At 59.5% G+C, this 21935-nt stretch overlaps 5 protein-coding genes across 5 annotated transcripts; 2 read left to right on the top strand and 3 right to left on the bottom strand.

Moving 5' to 3' along the window:
• Positions 1-5967: 5967 nt before the first annotated feature.
• EHS24_002837 (uncharacterized protein) lies at positions 5968-6285 on the bottom strand (the record flags this gene model as incomplete). Its single annotated transcript, XM_028618558.1, has 1 exon — positions 5968-6285. One exon carries the CDS (start codon positions 6283-6285, stop codon positions 5968-5970), a length of 318 nt encoding a protein of 105 aa, XP_028472925.1.
• A 459-nt stretch (positions 6286-6744) lies between these two features.
• Positions 6745-9947, top strand: EHS24_002836 (uncharacterized protein; the record flags this gene model as incomplete). The annotated part of the gene is made up of 2 exons (XM_028618557.1): positions 6745-6847; positions 6919-9947. 2 exons carry the CDS (start codon positions 6745-6747, stop codon positions 9945-9947), a joined length of 3132 nt encoding a protein of 1043 aa, XP_028472924.1.
• Positions 9948-10398: 451 nt separating this feature from the next.
• Positions 10399-11084, top strand: EHS24_002835 (uncharacterized protein; the record flags this gene model as incomplete). Its single annotated transcript, XM_028618556.1, has 3 exons — positions 10399-10478; positions 10855-10953; positions 11018-11084. 3 exons carry the CDS (start codon positions 10399-10401, stop codon positions 11082-11084), a joined length of 246 nt encoding a protein of 81 aa, XP_028472923.1.
• Positions 11085-11485: 401 nt separating this feature from the next.
• On the bottom strand, positions 11486-16853 carry ATG26 (Sterol 3-beta-glucosyltransferase; the record flags this gene model as incomplete). The annotated part of the gene is made up of 14 exons (XM_028618555.1): positions 11486-12022; positions 12103-12388; positions 12429-12608; positions 12661-12850; positions 12889-12985; positions 13123-13263; positions 13302-13409; positions 13450-13884; positions 13959-14062; positions 14103-15198; positions 15243-15424; positions 15466-15999; positions 16061-16214; positions 16368-16853. The coding sequence occupies 14 exons, from the start codon at positions 16851-16853 to the stop codon at positions 11486-11488; spliced, it is 4530 nt and encodes a 1509-aa protein (XP_028472922.1).
• Positions 16854-20880: 4027 nt separating this feature from the next.
• EHS24_002833 (uncharacterized protein) lies at positions 20881-21644 on the bottom strand (the record flags this gene model as incomplete). The annotated part of the gene is made up of 3 exons (XM_028618554.1): positions 20881-20963; positions 21006-21227; positions 21326-21644. 3 exons carry the CDS (start codon positions 21642-21644, stop codon positions 20881-20883), a joined length of 624 nt encoding a protein of 207 aa, XP_028472921.1.
• Between the last annotated feature and the right edge of the window lie 291 nt (positions 21645-21935).

The raw sequence follows: 21935 nt of genomic DNA, 5'->3' as shown, positions 1-21935 counted from the left end.
TACACCATTCGCTTCCTCATTCTCTGGAAGGCTACTACCAAGAGACTGGCCGTGCCGGGCGTGATGGTTTACCCGCGACCTGTATCCTGTGTAAGTCGTTCTTGGTGTGGCATGTCGCTGACAGATTTTCAAAGTCTACGCCTACGCCGACTCCAAGACTGCTCTGAACATGATTGATCAAGACAAGGGGCTGAATTATGCGCAAAAGAACAGGAAAAAGGACAACCTGCGCGAGGTTTTGCGCTTCTGTGCGAACAAGACCGATTGTCGTCGCAGTCAGGTCCTCGCCTTCTTCAACGAAAGCTTCGACGCCGAGGACTGTCACCAGGGCTGCGATGTGTGTCTCGATCGCGACCAGAACGTAATCACAGTCAAAGATGTGACCGAGGACGCGAAAAAGGTGATCACCATGATCAAGGAGTTCAATCGCGAAGACCGCATCACCATCACCAACGCCGTCGACTGCTTCCGTGGGTTAAAAGGCTCGGCGGGCAAGGGGTTGGACAACAACCCGTCGTTCGGTGTGGGCAAGGGCTGGGACCGTGCCGAGGCGGAGCGGCTCGTCCAAAACGTGCTCATTGAGAAGGGCCTGGATGAGTACTTCTTAAGCAACGGAGCGGGATGGAGCAACGCATACTTGCGGGTGAGTTCTGACACTCCTTCACCCACCTCAACTGTGTCGTGGCATGGGAATCGTTACATGTGACTCGAGCTGACGTGCGGGACAGCTGGGGCCTGACGCTGAAGCTTACTTGGCGGGTCGGAAGACAATGGAGATGGATTTCCGCCAGGCGTCGCCGAAGAAGACGCGTACAGCAAAGGCCCCTGCAAAGCGTACTACAAAGGACACGTCGGGTCAGGCCCGAGTCGTTCCTCTGGCACAGCAAAAGCAGAACACTCTCACCACCTCGTTGTCACGAAAGCGTTCGCGCCAAGAGATTGCCGAGGCCGAGTGCGCCTTTGTCGACAACCTGTCCAGTGACGACGACTACGACCCCGAAGTCATTGAAGACGCAGCCCCGGATGTTGCGGAACGCCCGAAACGTCGCAAGACTTCCACTGCGCATGAGGCCGAGACCGACGGTATCGCCGCCGAAACGCCTGTGCAACAGTGCCTGAAGGATCTACGCAAGATGTGCAGCAAGGTGGGCCTCTTATTTTCATGACTAGTACTCGGCCGAGACGTTGAATCCTGACACTGGGCCGCGCAGCACTCGAAGGGAGATACACCGGTGCTGCCTGACGAGACGATACAGATGATTGCTGCCATCATGCCGGCCAGTAAGTACCCGAGGCATGCCTGAGGTCAGGACAAAACGCTAACTGATTCCTGTAGACCAGGTCGCACTTGGTCGCGTGGAGGGAGTGAGCAAGGAGCATATCAAGGTGAGTAATTTTAGGCGCCTAGCCATGTCCCCGACATGTGTCTCGGGATTTCTCGTTGTTCGCGTCATACCAGGAAAGGGCCGCTGGCTGAACGCTGCCTCAGGCCTATGGGACCAAAATCTTAGGTACCACGACCAAATACCTGAAGAACGCTCGCACAGCAGAGGGCAGCACCGCCGAAGGCTCAGGTGCTGGCGGTACGGAAAAACGGTGCGTTGTTTGAACCTAGTAGCAAGAAAAAAAATCGCGAGCGAGCAACGAAACGAGTCTAACGTGCTCTCTCTTCCAGGTTGACCCTGAGGCGACAGCAGCAGCATATCACTCCCGCCGGAGTCGCACGTGCCGTGCCACGACCAGCGACCGGTGCCACCACTGCAACTCCGGCTCACAACTTGCAGGCGTACGCTTTCAACGGAGCCACTTCCGCCGCGGCGCTCCTTGCCCCCAAGCTCGCGTTAGCAAAGACGGGCGCCAAGACGGTGGTGTCGCTTGCGCGAACTGGCTCCGCGAGCGGGCCGCGATTCTAGTTGGGGTTTCTTGGGTGGCAAAGTGTGTCTTGGCCATATGGGGTGTTTGGGGTTTGATAACGACGAGAGGTGTTACATGTGTGCGCGTTTGAAGGCGCGCGGGGGGGCGATGGAAGACGTAAAATGTACGCGATCATGTATATTTTCTGAAACGCCAGTGTCGACATGATGAACGACATGTTATCGATCAAATACCGTGTGGTGGCGGAAGCTTGAGCTGCCGCGCGGCACACACGCGACGCGATCGTGAACTTCAAAGAGCGCTCGACTCGAGGCGTTGGCGTTGGGGGGCGGCAGCCGTCATGCGCCATGCGTGTGCGATGCATGTGGGGGTTCCGTGGGCGGCCGCTCAGCAAGGCCTCTGGCCTCCAGCGACGCTGCCGCGCTCGCCAGCAGTGTTCCCGACCTCGCAGTGACATAAAGCACATAAGGTTGGAACCCGGCGCGTGGGTGGGAATCACCCTCCGCGACGCCGCACCAGGCGGGTCGTTGTCTCGCCTGCCCGCGTGTACAGTGTGTATACGGCTGTGGTCTGTGGATGACTCTGTTCACGAAGGAAGCGTACGTAAACCCGGACAAACAGGCGCACGCACGCTACCACAGTCGTATGTACTTTTTGGGTACCCGCCTCGTGCCCACGGGACCGCACGACCCCCCATGCATCGTACTGCAGTGGTGGTAGGCTGGGTGCTGCAGCGGGTGCCCGAACATGGGACCGACGGAGCGTGCAGCCTAGCTAATGGGCTGACCCTATTAGGGACCGGAGGTACCGTTCTGCGGGCAGTTTAAAAGAACCGCAGTGGGCAGTGGGCATTGGGCAGTGGCCATTGGGCAGTGGCCCGTGGCAGTGACAGTGGCAGTGACAGACATTGCTGTGAGTGACACCGAACAACTCGCAAGTCGGCGACCACCCACGTAAGCGCCGCCTTGTGTCCGCTTCGCCGGCGGCACCTGAGCGCACATGTAGATCTGTGGATCTCTCAAGAGAGGGCATGCTGCGACAACCGGCAGCGTGTGTAACCGGCGACACCCCATTCGCGAGGCCCCGTCAGTGACACCAGTGGCCAGTTCCCTAGCAGTACCAGGGATGAGGGATCGTCCTCGTGCTGCGCGGAGTGAAAGAAAAAAAAAGGGAAAAGAAGCGAAAAAAATATAGTAATGAGCAGGCCGAGCACAGGCCACACAGGGTTGTTTAAACGCATCATCAAAAAAATAAAATAAACGTTCCTCGAAGTCCTGCGCGTCCTGTGTCCTGTGTCCTGTGGTCCTGTGTCCGGCACGAACCTGTGTCCACCATGTGCCACTCGGGCCACTCCTGGATGCCACCTGATGGGATGTGCGGATGCACGGGCCGACGACCTGGATGTGCGTGAGTTGGGCACAGGGCGGCGTAGGCCGCTGGCCGCTGGCGAGCTGCCGGTATATGCCCGAGCAGGAGCGAAGGGATGGTTCAGAACTCAGGTGCGCGTCCCGGTCCTGCGGTCTCGGAGCGCCTGGATGTCCGTCGTCGCGAGGGGGTGTGGATGTTCGTCGGTTGGGCCGTCCGTACGTCCGTTCATGTCATTTGCGTGGCCACTAACTGAACCGAAGGCCGCGAGCCGCGGCGGTCGGCGCCGCCCGGTGACACGAATGCACGCACACCACACGCCCCATGAGCAATGAGGAATGTGTTGTGCACAGGCCAGACAAGGGGGGGGGGCTCGGCCCGTCGCAACTCGCGACAATCATCGCGTCAATCGCGTCCATCACGCCAGAACCCTTTGGACCCCAGTATTCTCACTACCGAGCTCATGTGCGACTTGGGCGTCGGTGCAAGAGAGTGACACTCGTGGCAGTGGCAGTCGTGATTTGAGTGACCGAGCCGAAGACAAACTCAAGCTCACTACTACTGCCACGCTGTCCTCTAGTGACTTTTGAGTGACCTTTTGCGGTGCTGCGGTGCGCGGAGACCGTACAGCCATACATACACCCATGCAGCCATGCCGTCCACCGGGTGTCCACATCGTGTCACCGCCCGCAATCAATCATCAAAGTGGCGCGGGCCTCGACCAGACATATGCAGGACATGACGCCGTCGCCACCAAGTGTGCGAGAACTGTGCACAGTATGGGTGTGTGTGGGAGATTGGATCAAATCGATCGCGCGTTTCAGCCTGACACGCTGTTGGGCTTTTCTCATCCATTCATTCCTTTTTCCTTTTTTCTTTTTTGCTTTGCTACCGAAAATAACACGAGGGCGTTCGGCTCATTAAACTCACTCAACGCGCCATGCGCGAACAGAGGGACAGATAGAGAGAGCGTGCGGGTTCATAAAGGCGTACGCCGCATGCCAGGCGGCTTCTGGGAACACGTACCGAGAATGGGCCGTGGGCGTGGCGCGTGGGATGGGGACAGCCACGGGCGTGCACAGAGGTTTCTGGGTCGCCCATGGCTGCATGGCTGCATATGGCTGGGGAGATTCAAGAGGTGGCTTACGACCACACGCGCTGTCAATCGCAAACCGGGTCTTCCGGCAGGCGCATGTATGTCCCAAACGTCTCACAAAACCCGTACGAGCGCGGGAACGTGCGCCGCGTCTGGCGTGCGCCGCCGCAATATGTTTGAGCGGCACGTTTGAGCGGTATGTTGGTGTTGGACAGCAACACGGCCTGCGTGCACACGCCAAAGGCACCACAGGCCGAGAGATGCACTGCAATGAATGATCCAGCGATCCAGCGATCAGCAAAGCCTCAACCGTTTCTTTCTTTTCTTGGCATGTGCCGTGTGAGAGCGAGAGAGGGGGAGCGGGCGGGGGCCACCTGCGATACTTGTCTCGTGATTGCGGGAGTTCATCAACCTAGTTTGTATTGGCATTTGCTCCGCTCCCGACACACGCGTGCGTATGGGCGTGGATGACCACACAATTAAATGCGGGTGCGTTAATGGGGGCAGGCGCGGGGGGAACGGGAACGCAACAACACGGAGGACTCCAGAGCGAGAGCAGCAGCACCGGAACACCAGAACACCCGAACGAGCCTGCCGAGGATCCAGAGCAAGAAGGGAGTGAGGAGGCAGGGAAAAAGACCAAAACGCCAGCCGAGACCAACGAGAGGAACAGGACCAGAGGTCGGGCCATAAAGATCGAGACCCATTCAACGAAATGCAGCTAGTGTTGGCTCTATGGCCCTGGTTGCAGAGCGTTTGCGCGCTGGAGCTTGTTCGCAGGTTGCTCCGGCGGGCCGCGGAGTCAGGTTAAGGGGGGTTGTTGTTGTACGTGGACGGCACCGGGGGTTTGGGGCCAGATGAGAATGTGTGTGAGCGCGGGAGAGCAGCACCAGCAGGCCAGCAGCAGCAGCAGCAGCAGGGCACATGGAAAACAGGGCAGCTGCTCTGGGGACGGGTTGAGCAACACCGTGGCACAGCAGCTCAAGGCCCATGGCAACGGTCGGGCATGTCTCCTTTGCTCCCAGGATCCCAGGGCCGGGGGCACGTAAAATCGACACTGCGTGTGAGTAGTGTGCTGCACAGATGAACGAGAGAGACAGAGACAGAGACAGAAAGAGAGAGAGCATGGAGAGAGCCTGGAAAACAGCGATGGACCGCGGCAGAGCCTCCCAGACACACGTCGGAGGCGGGCACAGGGTTACCATATGGTCCTCTTTGCGAGCCTCTGGGTGCTGGACAAACAACCCCCTCCTCCCCTTCTCCCCACACCCCACTACCTACGGCAGACCCTGCAACGGAACCGTAGACGACGACAACGCTCCGAGCGAGCTGGTCTTTTGCTCTTGGTGTGGTGTGTCCCGCCTCTTCTCTCACACACACACACACATTTTTGTCTTTACCACTACATTCTCGGGGGCACTACTCGTCCCAAGCCTCCATTCCTCGGCGTCGATCGACAACCACTACCGTGTCCCGGCGTCTGTCGTGTTCGTTGCGTTCTGTTTCCTGCGAACAAACGCCTGCCTCGCTTCCAACCCCACCACATTCCCCGTCTTCATCGGCCTTTGGCTCCCCCCGTGTCACCGTTATTCGTTTTCTGGGTCTGTGTGTAGTCTACATTATCCACCCTTTTACCAACCCCTCCTCCCTCGCTTGGAGCCACCAGCAAACCTGAGCGAATTGGTCAGGTTCCTCAGATCCACATCGACTGCGCCTGGCTCTGGGTGTGCTTGCTGCCCTCTGTGCACATTTGCCTGTGCCATATCGGGGTCCTGCCATCCGAGACCACCACCGAACGCCTCTTCGGGGTTCGCAAAAGCCACCAAACCTGCGCGCCGTGCAACACGACGGGTTATCCTTAGTCGAGTGGACGTGTGTCTCATCGCCCACGCAAGCCCCCAGACAGAGGCAAAGAGACGCCGAGAGTGAACGCCTGTGGCTGCCCCCATCGTCCACGCGCGTCCACAGAGAAACCCACGGACCTGCTGGGCCACACGATCGACACTCGCTCTGTGCCAGCCTGAGACCAACCGACCCGCCGTCCCGAGGCCCGACGCCCACCACCCACCCGCATCCTAGCTTCCGCGCGACAGAGAGCGCTCTTTCAGTGTCGCCTCGACACCTCCCTGTGCTCAGGCCCACTCGTCACTCGCAGCAGCAGCCACAGTACTCCCCCCTGTCGCGCGCGCGTGCACGCAGAAGCAGAGAAGAATCCATAGCCCGGCGCGTCCCTCCCACCAAAACACACCCACTCTCTCGGTTACACACACAAGTGACTGTCACCTCCCCCCTCCGCCCGCCCGCCCAGGATCGCTCCATATTCTCTCTCATATCTCTTGTGTTTCTTGTTCTCCCTCCCCCTTCTCTTTTCTCTTCTCTGTCTTTCACTTTATCGCCTCTCGCCATCCATGTCGGCAGTCGCCCTCGCGCCTGTTGCGTCGAGTAGCATCATGTTCGCCCAACCACCACACCACCAACGGCGCGCATCAGACGCCATTTCCCGCAGTTCCTGTAAGTGCTCAGCAAAGCCCACAGCCAAGTCGGTGGATCGGTGGGACCGCACAAGCTGACAAACATCGCAGGGGCCGCCGAGGACAACGAGCCCATCCCGTGGGGCGGCGACCAGACGTCCATGCCTGCAGGACCATCAGCAGCAGCCTCGTCGTCGCGCCAGACGCCTCCAGTCGTCATGGTCTGGCGCTCGGCACCAATGCAGCACCTGAGCGCATCGACCATCAATGATGCGCCCCACAGTCATTCCCGCTCCGCGTCGATCGTGTCGATGGGAATGAACGGCCTTCCTTCGCGTTCCCGCGTGTCCATGGACGCACTCCCGGGTGACGGCTACGACAGCGACGACGACCATCACACCATCACCCCGTCGTCGTCGACGGCGTCCCTCCCCACCATGATGTTTGACGACGACAACATCCGTTCGCCACACCCTGCGTCCGCCATCACCCCCTCGTCGTCAAAACGCCCAGTCGGCCTGGGGCTCACTGCGGTTCTCGACAACGGCCGGGAGTGGCCCCCACGTGAAGAGGAGGCCGACTCTGACGAGGACGAGGTCGTCGACCAGCACGAGATGGACAGCTACATGGCATCACACCGCGCACCAGTGGACGCAAAGCTGCGATCCATGCCCGGTGTCGTCGGCCTCGGTGACGGATGGGCCGGTGGCCCCCAGCCCAAGCCCAAGCGACGGGGGTGGTTCAGGCGAGGCGGCAAGAAGGACGAGCCGCTGCCAGACGCAGCAGACCCACTTGCTCTGTGGGCGACGGGGTCCGCGTCGTCAGAGCCAAAGACACCGACAGCATCATCCACTCCTATGCCCCCACTGGCACCAGCAGCGCCGCAACTTTGCTCCAACGACCAGGACGCCGCCGATGCGCAGGCAAAGTGGTGGAAGTCTCGGAAAAACCTCTTTTCGTCGTCGCAGCGGGTTCTCCCAACATTACATTCGGACAGCAGCCCCGATCGCGCGCAGCCGTCGTCCACCACAACCACCACCCGGCCACCATCGAGCTCAAAGACGAGGGGCCTGCTGACACGCTCGCGTCTCAACTTTGGCTCCATGGTGGACCTCCGTCGCACAGAGGCGCGCGAGTGCCCCTCGGCACCACTGGCGCCGGCGTCGCCTCCTTACATGCAGCCTGCCGCCAAGCGTCACTCGGTCGCTGGGTTCCTCCGCAAGGCGCCACCCCACCCCCTCGAGCTGTCTCATGGCAACGGCAGCACTGCCGCTAGCAAGTCGCAGCCTGTTGGTATCTCGGCCTCGTCGTCACAGCCTTCTCTTTCACCCTCACCCCTGTCGCACCACCCTATCCTCCGACAAGCCTATGCCCGTTCCGAGTCTCATCTTGCCGGAGCCCCCACTTCCCCTGGTAACGCTCCGCGTCCAGCTCCTCTTATCATCAATAGCGGTGCATTCGTAAACACGGCCCCCATGCCTCTCTGGCGACCACCCATGATGTCGCCCACCCCTCTGCTGGAAGTCGAGGAGGAAGACGAGGACGAACACGACACCCCAGAGTCGACAGACCGCCCCGTTCTCAAGCGATCGGCCACCTTTGGCGACGAGGACGAGTGTGCCGCACAGAAGAAGGAGTCGGCCCCGCCCGTCATGTCCCCCATCAACGGCTCGCCGGTCGAGACCCAGCGTGCCCTGTCCGTCTCCACCGCGTATTCGCATCCCGGTGCCCGCGACACAACGTCGCCCATGCCGCCGCCGTCGTCCTTCCTCGGCCGTATCAAGCACGCCCTCTCAAAGGGCCGTGGTCGTCCGGGAAAGGCCAACTCGCTCAAGTCGGCAGGATCGCCCATGGTCCCCCAGTCGCCTCGCAGCTTCCAGTCAGAGATCCCGGCCACTCCCCACCGCGACACGCTTGCTCCCCAGCCTCGCTCCGTTGGCCGCGGTCTCCGCCCCCGCAGTCGCTTGTTCAGCCGTCGCCGCGAGGAGGTCACTCCCGTGCCTATGGTCAAGCCCACGGCGCTTTCCAAGGAGGTGCCTACCAACCTGCAGGCAGTGGACCTTACGCCCCGCATGTTCAGCCCTGTCGAGTTTAAGAGGAGTCCGCCGCGTCAGAAGCAGCAGCGCACCTTGTCGAGGCACGTTGTTGAGAGCATGGTCAACCTCTCGGCTTCGCGCAACGAGTTTGCCGACGACAAGGACGTGTTTGGCAGTGACCGTCTGCGCACCAAGCGGACGTCGTGGGCAGCGCCGCTGCCCGTCGGCATGGAAGACGAGGATGAGGCCGACGAGTCGACTTCGCGCCTCGAGAAGCGCAGCAGCCGTGTGTCGATCAGTCGCTTCAAGTCGAACAAGCCCCGCCCCGCCCTTGGCCACGTCTTCCCTCGTCCTCCGACCGAGATGCAGCAGCCGCCGTCGCTTCACTGGGCGTTCCCGGGCTCGTACTCGACCCCCATGCTTCACAAGTTTGGCGGCTCGACGCTCTCGCTTGCTCTGGACATTTCGGCCGAGAACAACGATGTCAACAGCCTCGCTGACATTGCCGAGTCACCCGCCACCCAGGACAAGGTGGCTCCCCGTGAGCGTGCCATCTCGGCCACCATCGCCACCCTTACCGCCCGCCAACCCGTCCCGGTTCGCAGTGGCAATGTCCGCCGCCGCACGATCCCCGTCAACATGGACAACCTCAACTCGTCGAGCGAGTCGCTCACGCTCCCGTCGTGCAGCATTGTTGATTTCCCCCTGCCGCCCTCGAGCTCGAGCGGCGACGTTTCTTCGCCTGACCCCGACGCCATCGAGCACCTGCGCACGCCCCGCGACCCACGCACGTACCCGACCCTCCACGGCGAGTACTACCGGCGCCAGGCCGCCGTTGACTCTGGCGACTCGAGCGAGGAGTCTGCTGGCTCGGCGTCCTCGAAGCGCCTGCGCAAGGCGCCCTCGTGGTCGACGTGCATGACCAGCACGCAGGACACGGCCACGCCGCTGGCCACCCCGACCAGCGTCACCAGCGCCAGCGACGACGCCGCGCGCTGTGGCTCGTTTGGCTCGCTCACGGCCGTGAGCGAGGGTGAGCACCGCACGTCATACATGTCGAAGCGTGCGTCTGTTGCCACCACCCCCACCCCTATTGTAGCTTAGGAGAGAGAGAGAGAGAAGAGTATAGTATTGTCGCGAAAATAAAAGCTATTCGCGCGGAGAGAAAGTTCTGTACGAGGAGATTTAGTCGGTTTATCTTGGTGTTACACGCTTGCCTGTAGAACAGTTATGTTTATCATACTCCACCACCTCCACCTGTTGCAACGTGCAAAAAAAAAAAGGCAAACATGTAACCAGAGCAGCGTCGTGCTCCTCCTGCGTGCATTAGGACGCTGTAGGCAGGCACGTTGCTGGAATCGGTGCGGCGTGGGTGTGTCATCCGACTTGGGTAATGTGCTTACGTAAGCTAATTGCCACACGGTCATAACGCCGCAATGCCGCCCCCAGCCAGGCGGACTCCGACGCCTGGCCATCCATTCACCGCCCAGCTATAGCAACGACCTGCTCGATACCGACGACGACGACGACCACCCCACTCCCACCCCCCGCACCAATGGCTTCCTCCACCACCGCCTCCGAGTCCGAGATGGCCGCCGCCCGCCTGCCCCTCGGCTGGCGCGACCAGTGCTCCGCGTGCGTAGCGTAGCTTATGAGCGACGATCCATCGCTTCCTGTCCGGTCTCTCCCACTTGCCTGCAACGAGCACGGCCGTCCTCGTCGCGTCCATTGGCGCCCAGATACGGAGCCGGTTGCGGATCCACGCGCCTGCTGGCAAGCAGTGACGAACGCATCCAGCAGGCGCAGACGCTGCGCGCTTGTCGGGACCAGCGGACGCTGGGTGACAACAACCCGCAACCCGCAATGACGAGTTGCTGTCCGTCCGCGACGTGTCCGGCAATGTCCGGCGACGACGACATGCCTGCCTCCACTCCACTCTCTCCTCCCTCTTCCCCACCACGCACCTCCCAGCTGTTCCTCACGTTCGTCGAACCTAGCTGACACTCCCCAGTCTCCTCATCCCCCTCAACGTCTGCCGCCACAAGGAGAACTACCTGCCATGGAAGTGCGAGGACGAGCGCCACATCTACGAGAAGTGCCAGTACGACGAGTGAGTTTTGAGCCTCCCTCGCTGATTGGGGACACGCCAACTGACACGCGCGCCTTCGCATCAGCTACATGCGCCGTATGAAGCTCCTCGCGCGCCAAAAGAAGGAGGCCGCCGCCGAGGCCGACGAGTAGACACACAACAACCCCCACCCCCCACCCCCCATCCCCCCACGCCCAACCCAAACAAGCGCGCCATTCTCCTCGCGCAATATCAGGAGCAATGCATCACGATACCCCCCCCACAAAACTATTTGAATTTCACTGTGTACAACACTACACTGCGCGCGCGCGGCTGGAGATGACGAAGCGCGCGGCGCGGCTCTTTGGCTCTGTTTATCTCTTTATCTCTTGGAGCGTCGCCCGTCGCCCGTCACCCGTCGCTCGTCGCTCGTCGCCTGGAAGCGCAGGCGCGAGTTGATGGGTGTGGCGGAAACGGGGGACGCCGGTTCTGTCGGATTCTGTCTATGGTTTATTTCTCACCAGAGGTCATCGCTACCTCCTCAACCCTCCTTCTCACTTGTTCTCACTTGTTCTCACTTGTCCTCACTTGTCTCGGCCGGCTCGGGCGTGGGCGGTCCCCGCGGCGTGGCGCTCTTCGGGAGCCAGTGGCCCATCAAGTTGCCCAGTGCCGCAAAGCTCGACTCGCGCCGGCCGGCACCGCCGCTGCCGGAGCCGCCCTCTGCGGGCGTAGGGCACGAGTGGGTGCTGGGGTCGGACCCGCCGTCGTGGAGCTGGGAAATGTGGATGGCGGGCGAGTTCATCTGGCTCGCGTGTCCCGAGTCCGAGACGACGGACCAGCTCTCGTCGGACCCCGGGCCGCCCTCGCGGTCGGTCGAGATCCCGCGCGAGCGCGAGTGCGAGTGGCCATGCGCGCGCCCGTGTCCCTCGCTACGGGGCTCGCGCAGCGACTTGGACTTGCGCGGCGTACCGGGCGGCACGGAGTGGAGGCCGAAGTGCGAGACCTTCCTGACCAGGCTGGTGTCGCTCGCGCCCGGAAGCGGCTTGATGATGGCCTTGGCGTACTCGAGGTCGCGGTAGATGGCCTCGATTGCGCGCTGGACACCGTTCTCCTGCACCCACGTGTCAGCGACATGGCCCGCAACAACGCGTCACAGAACGCCTCCTCGCCAGGACGGTTCAAAATACATACCTTGCGGATAGCTTCGCCGACGGCTTTGGCACGGGTAATTTGGCGTTCATTAGTGGTCGCCTCACGCAAGGCGGTGGCGAGCGATTCGGACGTGAGTTTGCGAATGGCCGCCCCGACGCCAAGGCTCTCGACGCGCTCGGCCCAGAAGGCCTGGTCGCCAAAGAACGGCTTGATCAGCGTGGGGATACCAGCCCGGAGACTGGCGCCCGTCGTGCCGGCGCCGCCGTGGTGGCAGGCAGCGTCAATGCGCGGGAAGAGCCACGAGTGGTCAATGGCGTCGATGGCACTGGTTAGACGTCAGCAATGTTATGAACAAACAGTCTTACAAGATGCTGTCTGGGTACTCGATGCCGTCGGCGCCGTCCTTGTTGCCCTTGCTTGCGGCTTCGTTGCCACGGTCCGACCAGCCCTTGGACAGGATGGCGCAGACGTCCGCCTGGACAATGGCCTCAACGACACAGCGCGTCATCTCGTGCGGATCTGATACGACAATTGATCCAAAGCCACTGGGCGGGTCAGGAAACAATCCTCATTGCGCGCAACGTTCAGTGTACCCACATGTAGACCACCTTCTTGCCACGCGCATGTGCGGCGTCGATAAACTCGACAACGCCCTCGGGCGGAGTCCAAGCCTTCCTGTCTGGACCGTCGGCATGGTCGAGGAACCAGTATCCCGTGACGTGGATCCACTCGGTCCAGTCGAGCGGGGGCGGCACAACCGTCGGCGAAAAGTTGTATAGGAACGGTACTGAGAGTTAGACGCAGGAGGGCGAAGACCAAACTCACTCTTATCCGCATGGAGCTTGTCCAGAGTTGTCGCGTCCAGGTGGAGCTCGTTCTTGCGCCAGCGGTTGACCTGGCCAGCCATGGCGCGCCAGAAGATCTGGTCAAACATAACATACGTCATGTAGTTGTAGCTTCCGCCACGTTTGTGCTCGGGAACCGCAAAGGCGTGCGGGTACGACCGTGTGCGGGTCCATGGCATCTGGTTGTTAGTTCACAATGAATCGTTGAACTCACGGTGAAAGCGCGGTAGAATGGAATCTGGAGAGCCTCGGCGATGTGGACACCAGCCATTGCACTCGGAGACTCGATGAGGAGGTCGGCTCCTTGGCATGCAGCCCAGGATGAAGTGAGGAGGTCGTCAAACCACGCTCGGAACTGTCGGGTCAGCAGCACTAAAGGATGACTTGACCCACCTTGCCCAAACTCTCCTTCACGAAGGAGACAGTAAACATGCCGTTGTCAACACAAAGGCGCATGAGCTCTGCGGGGTCACCGCCAACACTGGCGAACCCAATGCCGTGCTGGTCAAGTCAGCTTAACTCAAGGAGTCTTTTAGCTCACCGCTTCCACCCAGTCCTTGTACTCGCCGTGAGTGGCGATCTTGCAACAATGGCCCTCAGCTTGCAACCCTTTGCACAGCGCAATGTACGGCTGTACATCACCACGAGACCCAATCGTGAGGCACACAATGGTCATGGGCTCTGGCTTGAACTCGAGGAAGGACGAGGCTGCCGATCCAAACATGGGCGAGGGCAGGGAAGCGGCCGAGGGACCACTGCGCCACAGGCTCTCGTCGAGGTCTTCCATGATGGTTTCAGGGAACTCGTCTGGGGTGTGCGAGGGCAAGTTGCCCTCGCGCAACGCCTCCATGCGGTCTTCGAGGAGGCTCATGCAGTCGTTGCGACGCTTGCTGGAGGAGAATTCGAGGAAGAGCTCCTCGTGGCCCTTGATGATGACAATCAGACCCGAGTGGGCGAATCGGAATGCCTTTTGGGCCTTCATGCCGAACAGGTCACGGATGGGCACAATCATCTGAGGGTTAGCTGCGACCTACGGGGACCCCAACCCACCTTGGTCTTGTACAGCAAGTGGTTGGAACGGAAACAGAAGTAGTTGGTCGAAATGTAGAATCGGCCGTGGACTGGGATCACACGGTACAAGCTACCAGAGCAGTCTGAGAGTTTAGCAGTGTGCCGCCGAATTCTGTAACTCACCGGCAATGAGCTCCTCTTTCTCTGGCAAAGCAAAGTACGAGTGGAACTTGCTGGACACGTTATCATCGACTGTCTCGAACCCGGACTGGCTCGACTTTGAATGCGGGATCTTGGACTGGCCAGAGCTGATGGTCATGGTGGAAGACATGGTGGAGGCAGGGTGAAGCCTGTGGTTGGAGGGATGGTCGCTCGCCTCGTCGTCGCTGTTAGGCAGGGCACCCTCAACCACAACAGTGACATTGGACGGCCTGCGCGGTGGGTCCTGGTTGATCGAGAAGCGCTTGCCGAGCTCGGCAGAGCTGGGGGACGTGCCAAACAGCTTGGCGGCAGGGTTACGAATCCAGCTACCGCCTCGCCAGCTTGATGCTGGCTCCATGCTTGGAGGAGGTGGGCCGCTCTGCTTGGGTGGATAGCCTTTGGGGCCTGACGTTTCATAGTCTGAAGCCTCAGACTCCGAGGTGACAAAGTCCGTGTCCGAGTGGCTATGGGGGAGGGTAGGCTTGGGGGGAGCGGCGATGGGCACACGCGAATCGCTGCTCGCCTTACCCTCACGTTCACCGCCAAGACCCAAAGGACGCAGGACGGTACCGATCTTAGGCAAGCCGAACTGGCCAGACGCCGAGGATCCAGGACGTGGGACGGAGTGGTCACTTGCGTTGTCGGCTGTGGCATGCAGTGTGGTCGTCGACGGCACCTGGGGGAGAGTTGAGGAAGGACGATCTTGCAGGAGTTTCTGGAGTACTTCGTACGCATAGTCGGTGTCCGGGAACGACGCAAAGAAGAAGCTTTCGACGGACATGGAGTCGTCGGGGTCAACCACCTTGACTTCGATGGTCTCGGCAAACTCGAGTGTCGGGCTCTGCTCAATGTCCACAACGGCGTCCAGAGGAATGATGAGCTTGACGCTGTTACCCTCGTGCTGTGTCTTGAAGATGACCTTGTTGATCGCTTTAACCCACTCGGCCGCATTGTCGACAGTGTCGGCGATGAATGTGTAGTTGCGTTCCGTTGTGCGGACCTTGAAGCGTGCACCACCGACAGAGTCACACGTCGACGCGTACTGTAGTGAGATTACGCCCTTGGGGAAGTAGGGATCCTGTTCAGGTCAGAACGCGCGTTCCTACAAGAGTGACCACCCACGTTTGAGCTCTCAAACCACGAGAGAACGCCATTGCGCAGGACAAACCACGACTTGGTGCTCAGCTTGGTCTGGGACGACTTTTTCCACAGAGGCCCGCTGCGGATAACAGTGTTTTCGTCCACAGGTATGTGGGCGAAAAAGCAGATTCGCTGCCTTGTCAAGAACATGTAACCCTTGAGCACTGGGTGGGTGAGCAATGGCACAGACAAACTGGACACTCACTGAAGTTCCGTAACAGCCAGCAGTTCATCTCCTCAAGCACCTCCTCCTGCTCGTCCAGACCAAAGACTTGCTGCAGACGTGCAGCAAGCTTGTCCTTGCGGATGATCTTGGTATGCTCGGACAGTCGGGTCTCAGTATCCGTGTGCTGGAGGTCTGGAAGGCTCTCAGGACGTGTCTCCTGCGGCCTGGGCTCCACATCGGTGTCTGAGGGAGCAGGCTGCTCCACTGGTTCAGACTCGGCACCGGAATGGAGTGGCGAGCGCTCGTCGTGGCTGCCCTCCCCAGAATGGTAACCGCCTCCACCTTCGGAACGCTTTTTGCGGGCGAGCTGGTAATCGAGTTCGGTCTTTGACGGCGATCGTGCGCGGCGAGCGATCGTGTTGTCCTTGAAGGGGAAATGGAGTTTCTGCCGGTGAGGGTGGAAGGAATGGGACGACGACTTGGTGGCAACAGGTGTGTTGTCGTCGTCATTGTCAACAAACGGAGGCAAGTCCATTGCGCGGATAGTGTGGAGCGACGAGTTGAGTCGGTGTACTGCAGAGGTATGAGAGAAGGTCGCGGGCGCGTGCGCAAAACATGTTCCCAATGCACTCACTCTTCGGCCGCGTAGGCAAGACAGATGTCTTTGCCATCCTGGCTGTGTCATGTGCATCGCCATCTTCGTCTGCTGCCGACATGTCGTCATCCGTGTCATTGTCCCAGGGAAGAGCCGTGAGAGCAGAGACCAACGCCGAGGTACCAACACGAATCTGCGAAATCCGAAGTCGACCAGACGATGAAGGAAACGGGCAAGGAAACGGGCAAGCGGTGTGCGGTGAGTGTGGGGGAAGCGGGCAGTCAGCAAAACGAAACGTTGCAAACGGACAGACAGGTGGGCCAGAGGCCTGACCATGTATACTCACGGATCCCATTCCTGCCAGCGAGTCCTGTGAACCTTCGCGTATCAAGCTCCCATGGAAGGTACTTGACCTCGGCGGTTGGGGCAGCCTGACCGGTGGAGTCGCTTCGGAAGCGGTCTTGGGTCGAGTGTCGTCGTTTGCGCCAGGGAGAGGCGATGTGACAGGGGGAGGGGACTCGTAGGCCTTGTGCGGTTCATCCATGAACGGCGACATGTCCTCGAGCGTGCGCGACAGAAGAGATATCGTTGGGCGACGACTACCGGAGGAGTCCGGACTGGCGGTTTCGGTGGGGTCGCTGGCGCGTTCAGCCGCGACCGGGTCCGATACCAACGCCGAGGAGGAGGACGGAGAAGCGTCGGCATGAGAAGGTGGTGGGGGAGAAGCTCTGCCCTCCTCGGTGCCGGCAAGGTCTGGTGTATCTGGCACTACTTGCGGTACAGCATTGGCCGTGACGCTCGCAGTAAGCGAGTCGGAGCCGTAGTCGGTCATTTCGGTTGTCTTCTGAAGCAAGTGGGCGGGTGGTAAGAGACAAGTCAAGGGAACAAGGTACGCAGTGTCGCCCAAAGCGACAGTACTCACCTAAAAGTGCATCAAGGGCTGCAACCTGGCCTTGCTGTGTGGAGGTTCAAAGTGAGTGTTCGCGTCGGGTGTGGACGAGGTAGTTGCCGTGGACGGCGGGTGGCGTGTGCGAGTTAGGTGCGCAATGCCGGTAGCGGCGATAAGCGTTGTTGCAGTACTATCTGCAGTGTCGTCGAGTACGCCAGCGGCTGGCAGAGTATGGCACACACACACACACAGAGACGAGATGGTGCAGAGGGGGTGATGGAGTGTACGGGCCAAACGGCAATGAATGTGAGAGATGAAGAGAACAAGCGAGGTGTGCCCCCCGTTGTCGCCATCTGACGCGTTGGGTGCGTCTCTCCACTCCGGCCCGCCGTCACACGGGGTCTCCAGAGCCCACACGCTATCGGGGGGATGGGTGTGTGTGGTTCCTACGACACGCCTATATCCCTGATTAGGCCTCCCACGGCCGCCGCACACACATGTTAAATCTAATAGGCGTCCAAATGTCTAAGCTCCAACTCTATAAATCTAATTCTAAGGCAAATGCAGGTCTCCCATTTGTATTCACCCGAAACCATGATGGACGGAAGCAATATTTTGCCACCCAACGGCCTGGTTGACGTGACTGGTTTGTTGTTGCGACAGTAACACCGTCATCCACCTCCACCACCACACTCATCGTCCACGACACAGCAGCCAGACAGCACTTTCTCCCCGCACCATGGGCGACGACGGGCAGTCGAACGTCGCAGTGTTCAACCTTCCACCAGCAACACCTCTCCCAAGTTCATACCCTTGCCAGCACGGGTCACAGGTGAGGTACCACATATGGATTCCAGCTCACACCTCTTCCAGTATGCCAAGCACAACTTTCTTCCCCGGACGTTCACCCGTGTTCCCTCATCAACAGAGAGCCAAGCAGCTCTAAAAAGGACACTTCAGAAATGTAGGCCAATCAACTCGCGCTGGCCACGAGGTTTACCCAGCAGACTGGGGCCACCGAGACTTCCGTGGTCCCCAGCTCGAGATCTGCACCTACGCTTTGAAGGGATGCGACTTACTCGTCATTGCACCTACCGGTCTGGGCAAGTCGTGAGCTATACTCTATGTGATACCGAAAACTGACATCCAGTGTCTGTTTTCAGGTTCCAGCTGTCACCATCGAGTATGGCATCACCATTGTGGTCTCACCACTCCTGGGTATGTATGTCTCTCACCCGAGGGTTACCTAACCACACCAGCCTTGATGCGTGATCAAGTCTCGAGCCTGCGTGCCAAGGGCATTCAAGCCTACCAACTCAGTGAGAAAACGAGCCCTCAAGAGATCCAGGAGGTAGGCTATACACATGATGGCGTTAGCTAACGATCAGATCAAGCGGCAGTTGCGTATGGGACACCCCGAACTCCGCCTGCTCTATACCACCCCGGAGACTCTGTTCGCTGCAAGATATTCCGCCGACTTTGACATTGCCTACAAGCAACAACAGATTGTGCGGCTCGTTGTTGACGAGGTAAGGCTCCTTTTGCGCAACAGAGTTGACACCACGCAGGCCCACGTTATCGAAGAGTGGGGTTCAACCTTTCGTCCAGTGAGCTTTATCGTTTCCGTGCTTAGCTAACTTTCAGACGTATCGCAGGCTTGGCGAGTTCAGAGCCAAGTACCCCACCGTCCCAATTACTGCCCTCACCGCCTCGGCCACAAGCGACGTGCGCGACGACATGACGACCATCCTCAACATGCCCAAGACGAAAGAGAATGGTCTGGCCCAGTGGGTGGAACCTTTCAACCGAAAGAACCTCTTCTACGAAGTTCGCTACCAAGGCGGCTACGACAAGCAGAACGAGACGACTCAGGACATTGCAGCCTTTATCCTCAAGTACAAGAAGGAGGCGGCTGAGATCAACCGGCGTCATGGAGTCGACATGCCATGCGTCTCGGGACTCGTGTACTGCCGTTTCCGGGCCGACGTGGGTACCCTCATTCCTAGATTTTGTGCTGACGCTTCAGTGCGATATGATCTCCTCACTGCTCAACAGCAAGGGCGTCACTGCCAAGCCGTTCTACGCGACTCTCCCAGAGTACGCTCGTAACAATGCCCTGGACGACTGGAAGTCGGGCAAGGTGGAGTGCATTGTGGCCACAATTGCGTTCGGCATGGTAAGCTTCTACGCGCCGACCGCAGCTGACAGCCCAGGGCGTGGACCAGGCTCATGTTCGCTACGTCATTCATTATGACATGCCAAAGTCGTTTGAGGGTGAGCTATCCCATCCCGCATGGTGTCTTCTAACCGTTCAGGCTATTATCAGGAAACTGGTCGAGCCGGCCGTGATGGACATGTGAGCTGGCGTGTCCAGGAAGCTAAAGCTGACTTCTCAGATGTCCAGATGCCTCCTCTACTATTGTTGGTTTTCGTATATGGGGCACCGGTCGCTGACATTTAAAGCTCGTGAAGATGCCTTCAAACTTCGAGGTCTCATTTCCAAGGAAGCCGACAAGGCGAAGCGGGATGGGAACGACCAGACGACGCTGGAGCGGGGAAAATTGAGGATGCTCAACAGCTTCAAGGCGGTGAATCATCCTTGTTTTAGTGACCTTGCTGACCCGCAACAGTTGCAACACTACGCCGAGAACGTAGGTACATGTCGCCACATCAACATTTGTCGTTACTTTGGAGAGCAAATCGACAACGTGACCGACGTTCTGCGGGAAAAGTACTGCGACGGCATGTGTGACGTCTGCGCCAACCGGTCTGGTGTCTACCAGCGTTCGTTCAGCTTGACCGAGGACATTGAGGTCGCGTCTCCCATCATCAAGCCCAAGCCCCTTGAGCCGGCGCCCGAATACTTGTCCCTCAGCACCCAAGCTGGGATGCACTCGCTAGCTGCATGGCACCGGCCAACGGCACTTGGAGAATCGATTGGAGCCACCAACTTGCCAACGACTCGCCCGATGCAGACGATCCCAGAGAGGTCTAGCCCTCTTGAGCCCCCACCACCCTTCCAGACACCAGCAGCCCAGACCTTCGTCCGTCCTTCTGGAGACCCATTTACAGGAGCAGCTCTGCGCACCATCTCCATGCGAAATGGCGGAGGTGGCGAGTCGAGTTCCTTCTTCTCTCCCGGACAGCCTCGAACCATTGACGACCTGGCGGACGACGGCCTCCTCGGCGGAGTTGTGTTTGGTGAGGCGAGGAGCCCGGATCATGCCGAGAAGAAGCGCAAAGCGCGGGAGGCGGCGTTCAAGGGCGTCTCAGCAGCGACTCCTGGTGGCCCGTTCTCCTTTTACAACTCGACAGCCCCTCGGAAGCGCAGTACCAAAGTCAACTCTGGGTTCAAGGTGCCGTCCTTCAGCGCCCAGAGTATATCACAGGTGTCTCAGGTTCGAGGTACTGCGAGACGCAAGGATGAGAAGGTGAGCTGGGTGCATCTCGTCCTTAGCTGACAATGCAGGTCACTGATAGGGGTGTTGGACTGAGCAAGCTCCGCGACGCCCTCTTGGCGACCTTCATGGAGGGAGGAGACTTGTCGGAGCAGGTGCTTGAGCACTGGGGACGATTTGAGGAGGGTGACGAGAGGTGAGCTGATTAACATGGTTCACAAGCTGACACTCAGGCTGCGGCTCATTCGAAAGGTCTCGCGCGAGTTGGAGCTGGACATGGCCAAGATGGCGGACAATGGCGAGCCATATGGTTGGTTGACGGCAACGGCATTAGTCTAACCTCGCAGGTGATGTCATTGACGACACGATCGGCGCTCTCAAGCTCATCCGCGACCAACGTGGCGTCGAGCTCGTCATGAGTGGCCGCATTGAGAAGCTTGATGATCCCCGCATTGAACGATTCCGTCATGTGGCGACGTGTTTCCGCACTGTAAAGTAACAAAACCATCACAACATGGGAGCATGTTCCTTGTAAACAAGTCACTGTACTCTAGAACATTATGCATACAACACTAGTCTTCCAACCTGCCCATCTCCTCGCGCTCCAGCTCCCACTTGGGGGCCAGACGCTCCTTGTCCGCCTCACCCTTGGCGCCTGGTTCTTGTCAGTTACCTTGCCCTGCGAGTTGCAACTCACCTTCCAACAACAAGCCAGCAATGGCAGTGGCAGTGACCTTGCGGTGGTACACAATTGCTGCCGACTGTAGCTTCTTGATGGTACCGCTCACGGCGATGACGCGGGGGAGCACGGGCACGCCGTTGATGTTGGTGCAGAGGGTGAGGGCTGCCCAGATGACGCGGTAGTGTGGCCGGGCAATACGGAGGATCGTGAGGGTCGTGAGCGACGAGTGGTAGATGACTGGGATAGTGATATGGTCAGCTGCTGCAATGCAGTACTTTCACCGCTGCGGATACTGCTTGACAGTATTTGTTCAGCGGCGCGGCCACAAAACTCACCTTTGAAGCTGCTAGCCACCCTGCCCCAGCCCTCATCGCCAAACACGGCCTGCACACAGCTCCTCACACTCTTAAACACCTCGCTGGCGCCGCCGTCGCCCAGGAGCGGCTTGGCAGCGACATCCAGCGGAAGCATGAATGGCAAGTCGGGGATCTGGGCCAGCTCGTCTTCCCCGTCGCCGCCGTCATCACCATTGTCGTCGTTGCCGTCCTCGTCCAGGGCCGGAGGTTGCAGCGATGGCGGGACAGTGGGGAACGCGGAGAGGTGGGCGGGGTCGAGGAACTCGACGAGGAGGTGGCGGTTCTTGAAGCGGACCATGGCTGCTGGAGAGAGAGGGAGAGATGGACGATGGTTGAGCAGTGTGCGTCCCAAAATGTCAACAGGCGGCACAAATGTGGAGTGGAGGTCGTCCAGCGGGGGTATTTTTGACAACTAATTGAAGCCCCCAGGCGGCAGTAAAGGGCTGAATGGGGTAGGTTGCCGTACTTTGCGTGTCAGACGATGCTCCATCGATCTATCGCTTCCGACACTGTCATCAGCTTTGCAACTCGACAAGATAACTCTACTACCTGCTCTGAGGCTCCCAAACGACGACGACGACGTTCAGAA

This window comes from Apiotrichum porosum (assembly GCF_003942205.1).
Source record: "Apiotrichum porosum strain DSM 27194 chromosome Unknown scaffold_14, whole genome shotgun sequence".
Taxonomy (NCBI): Eukaryota; Fungi; Basidiomycota; class Tremellomycetes; order Trichosporonales; family Trichosporonaceae; genus Apiotrichum; species Apiotrichum porosum.
Note: the sequence above shows the minus strand (reverse complement) of the source record. Positions and strands in the feature narration are given on the sequence as shown.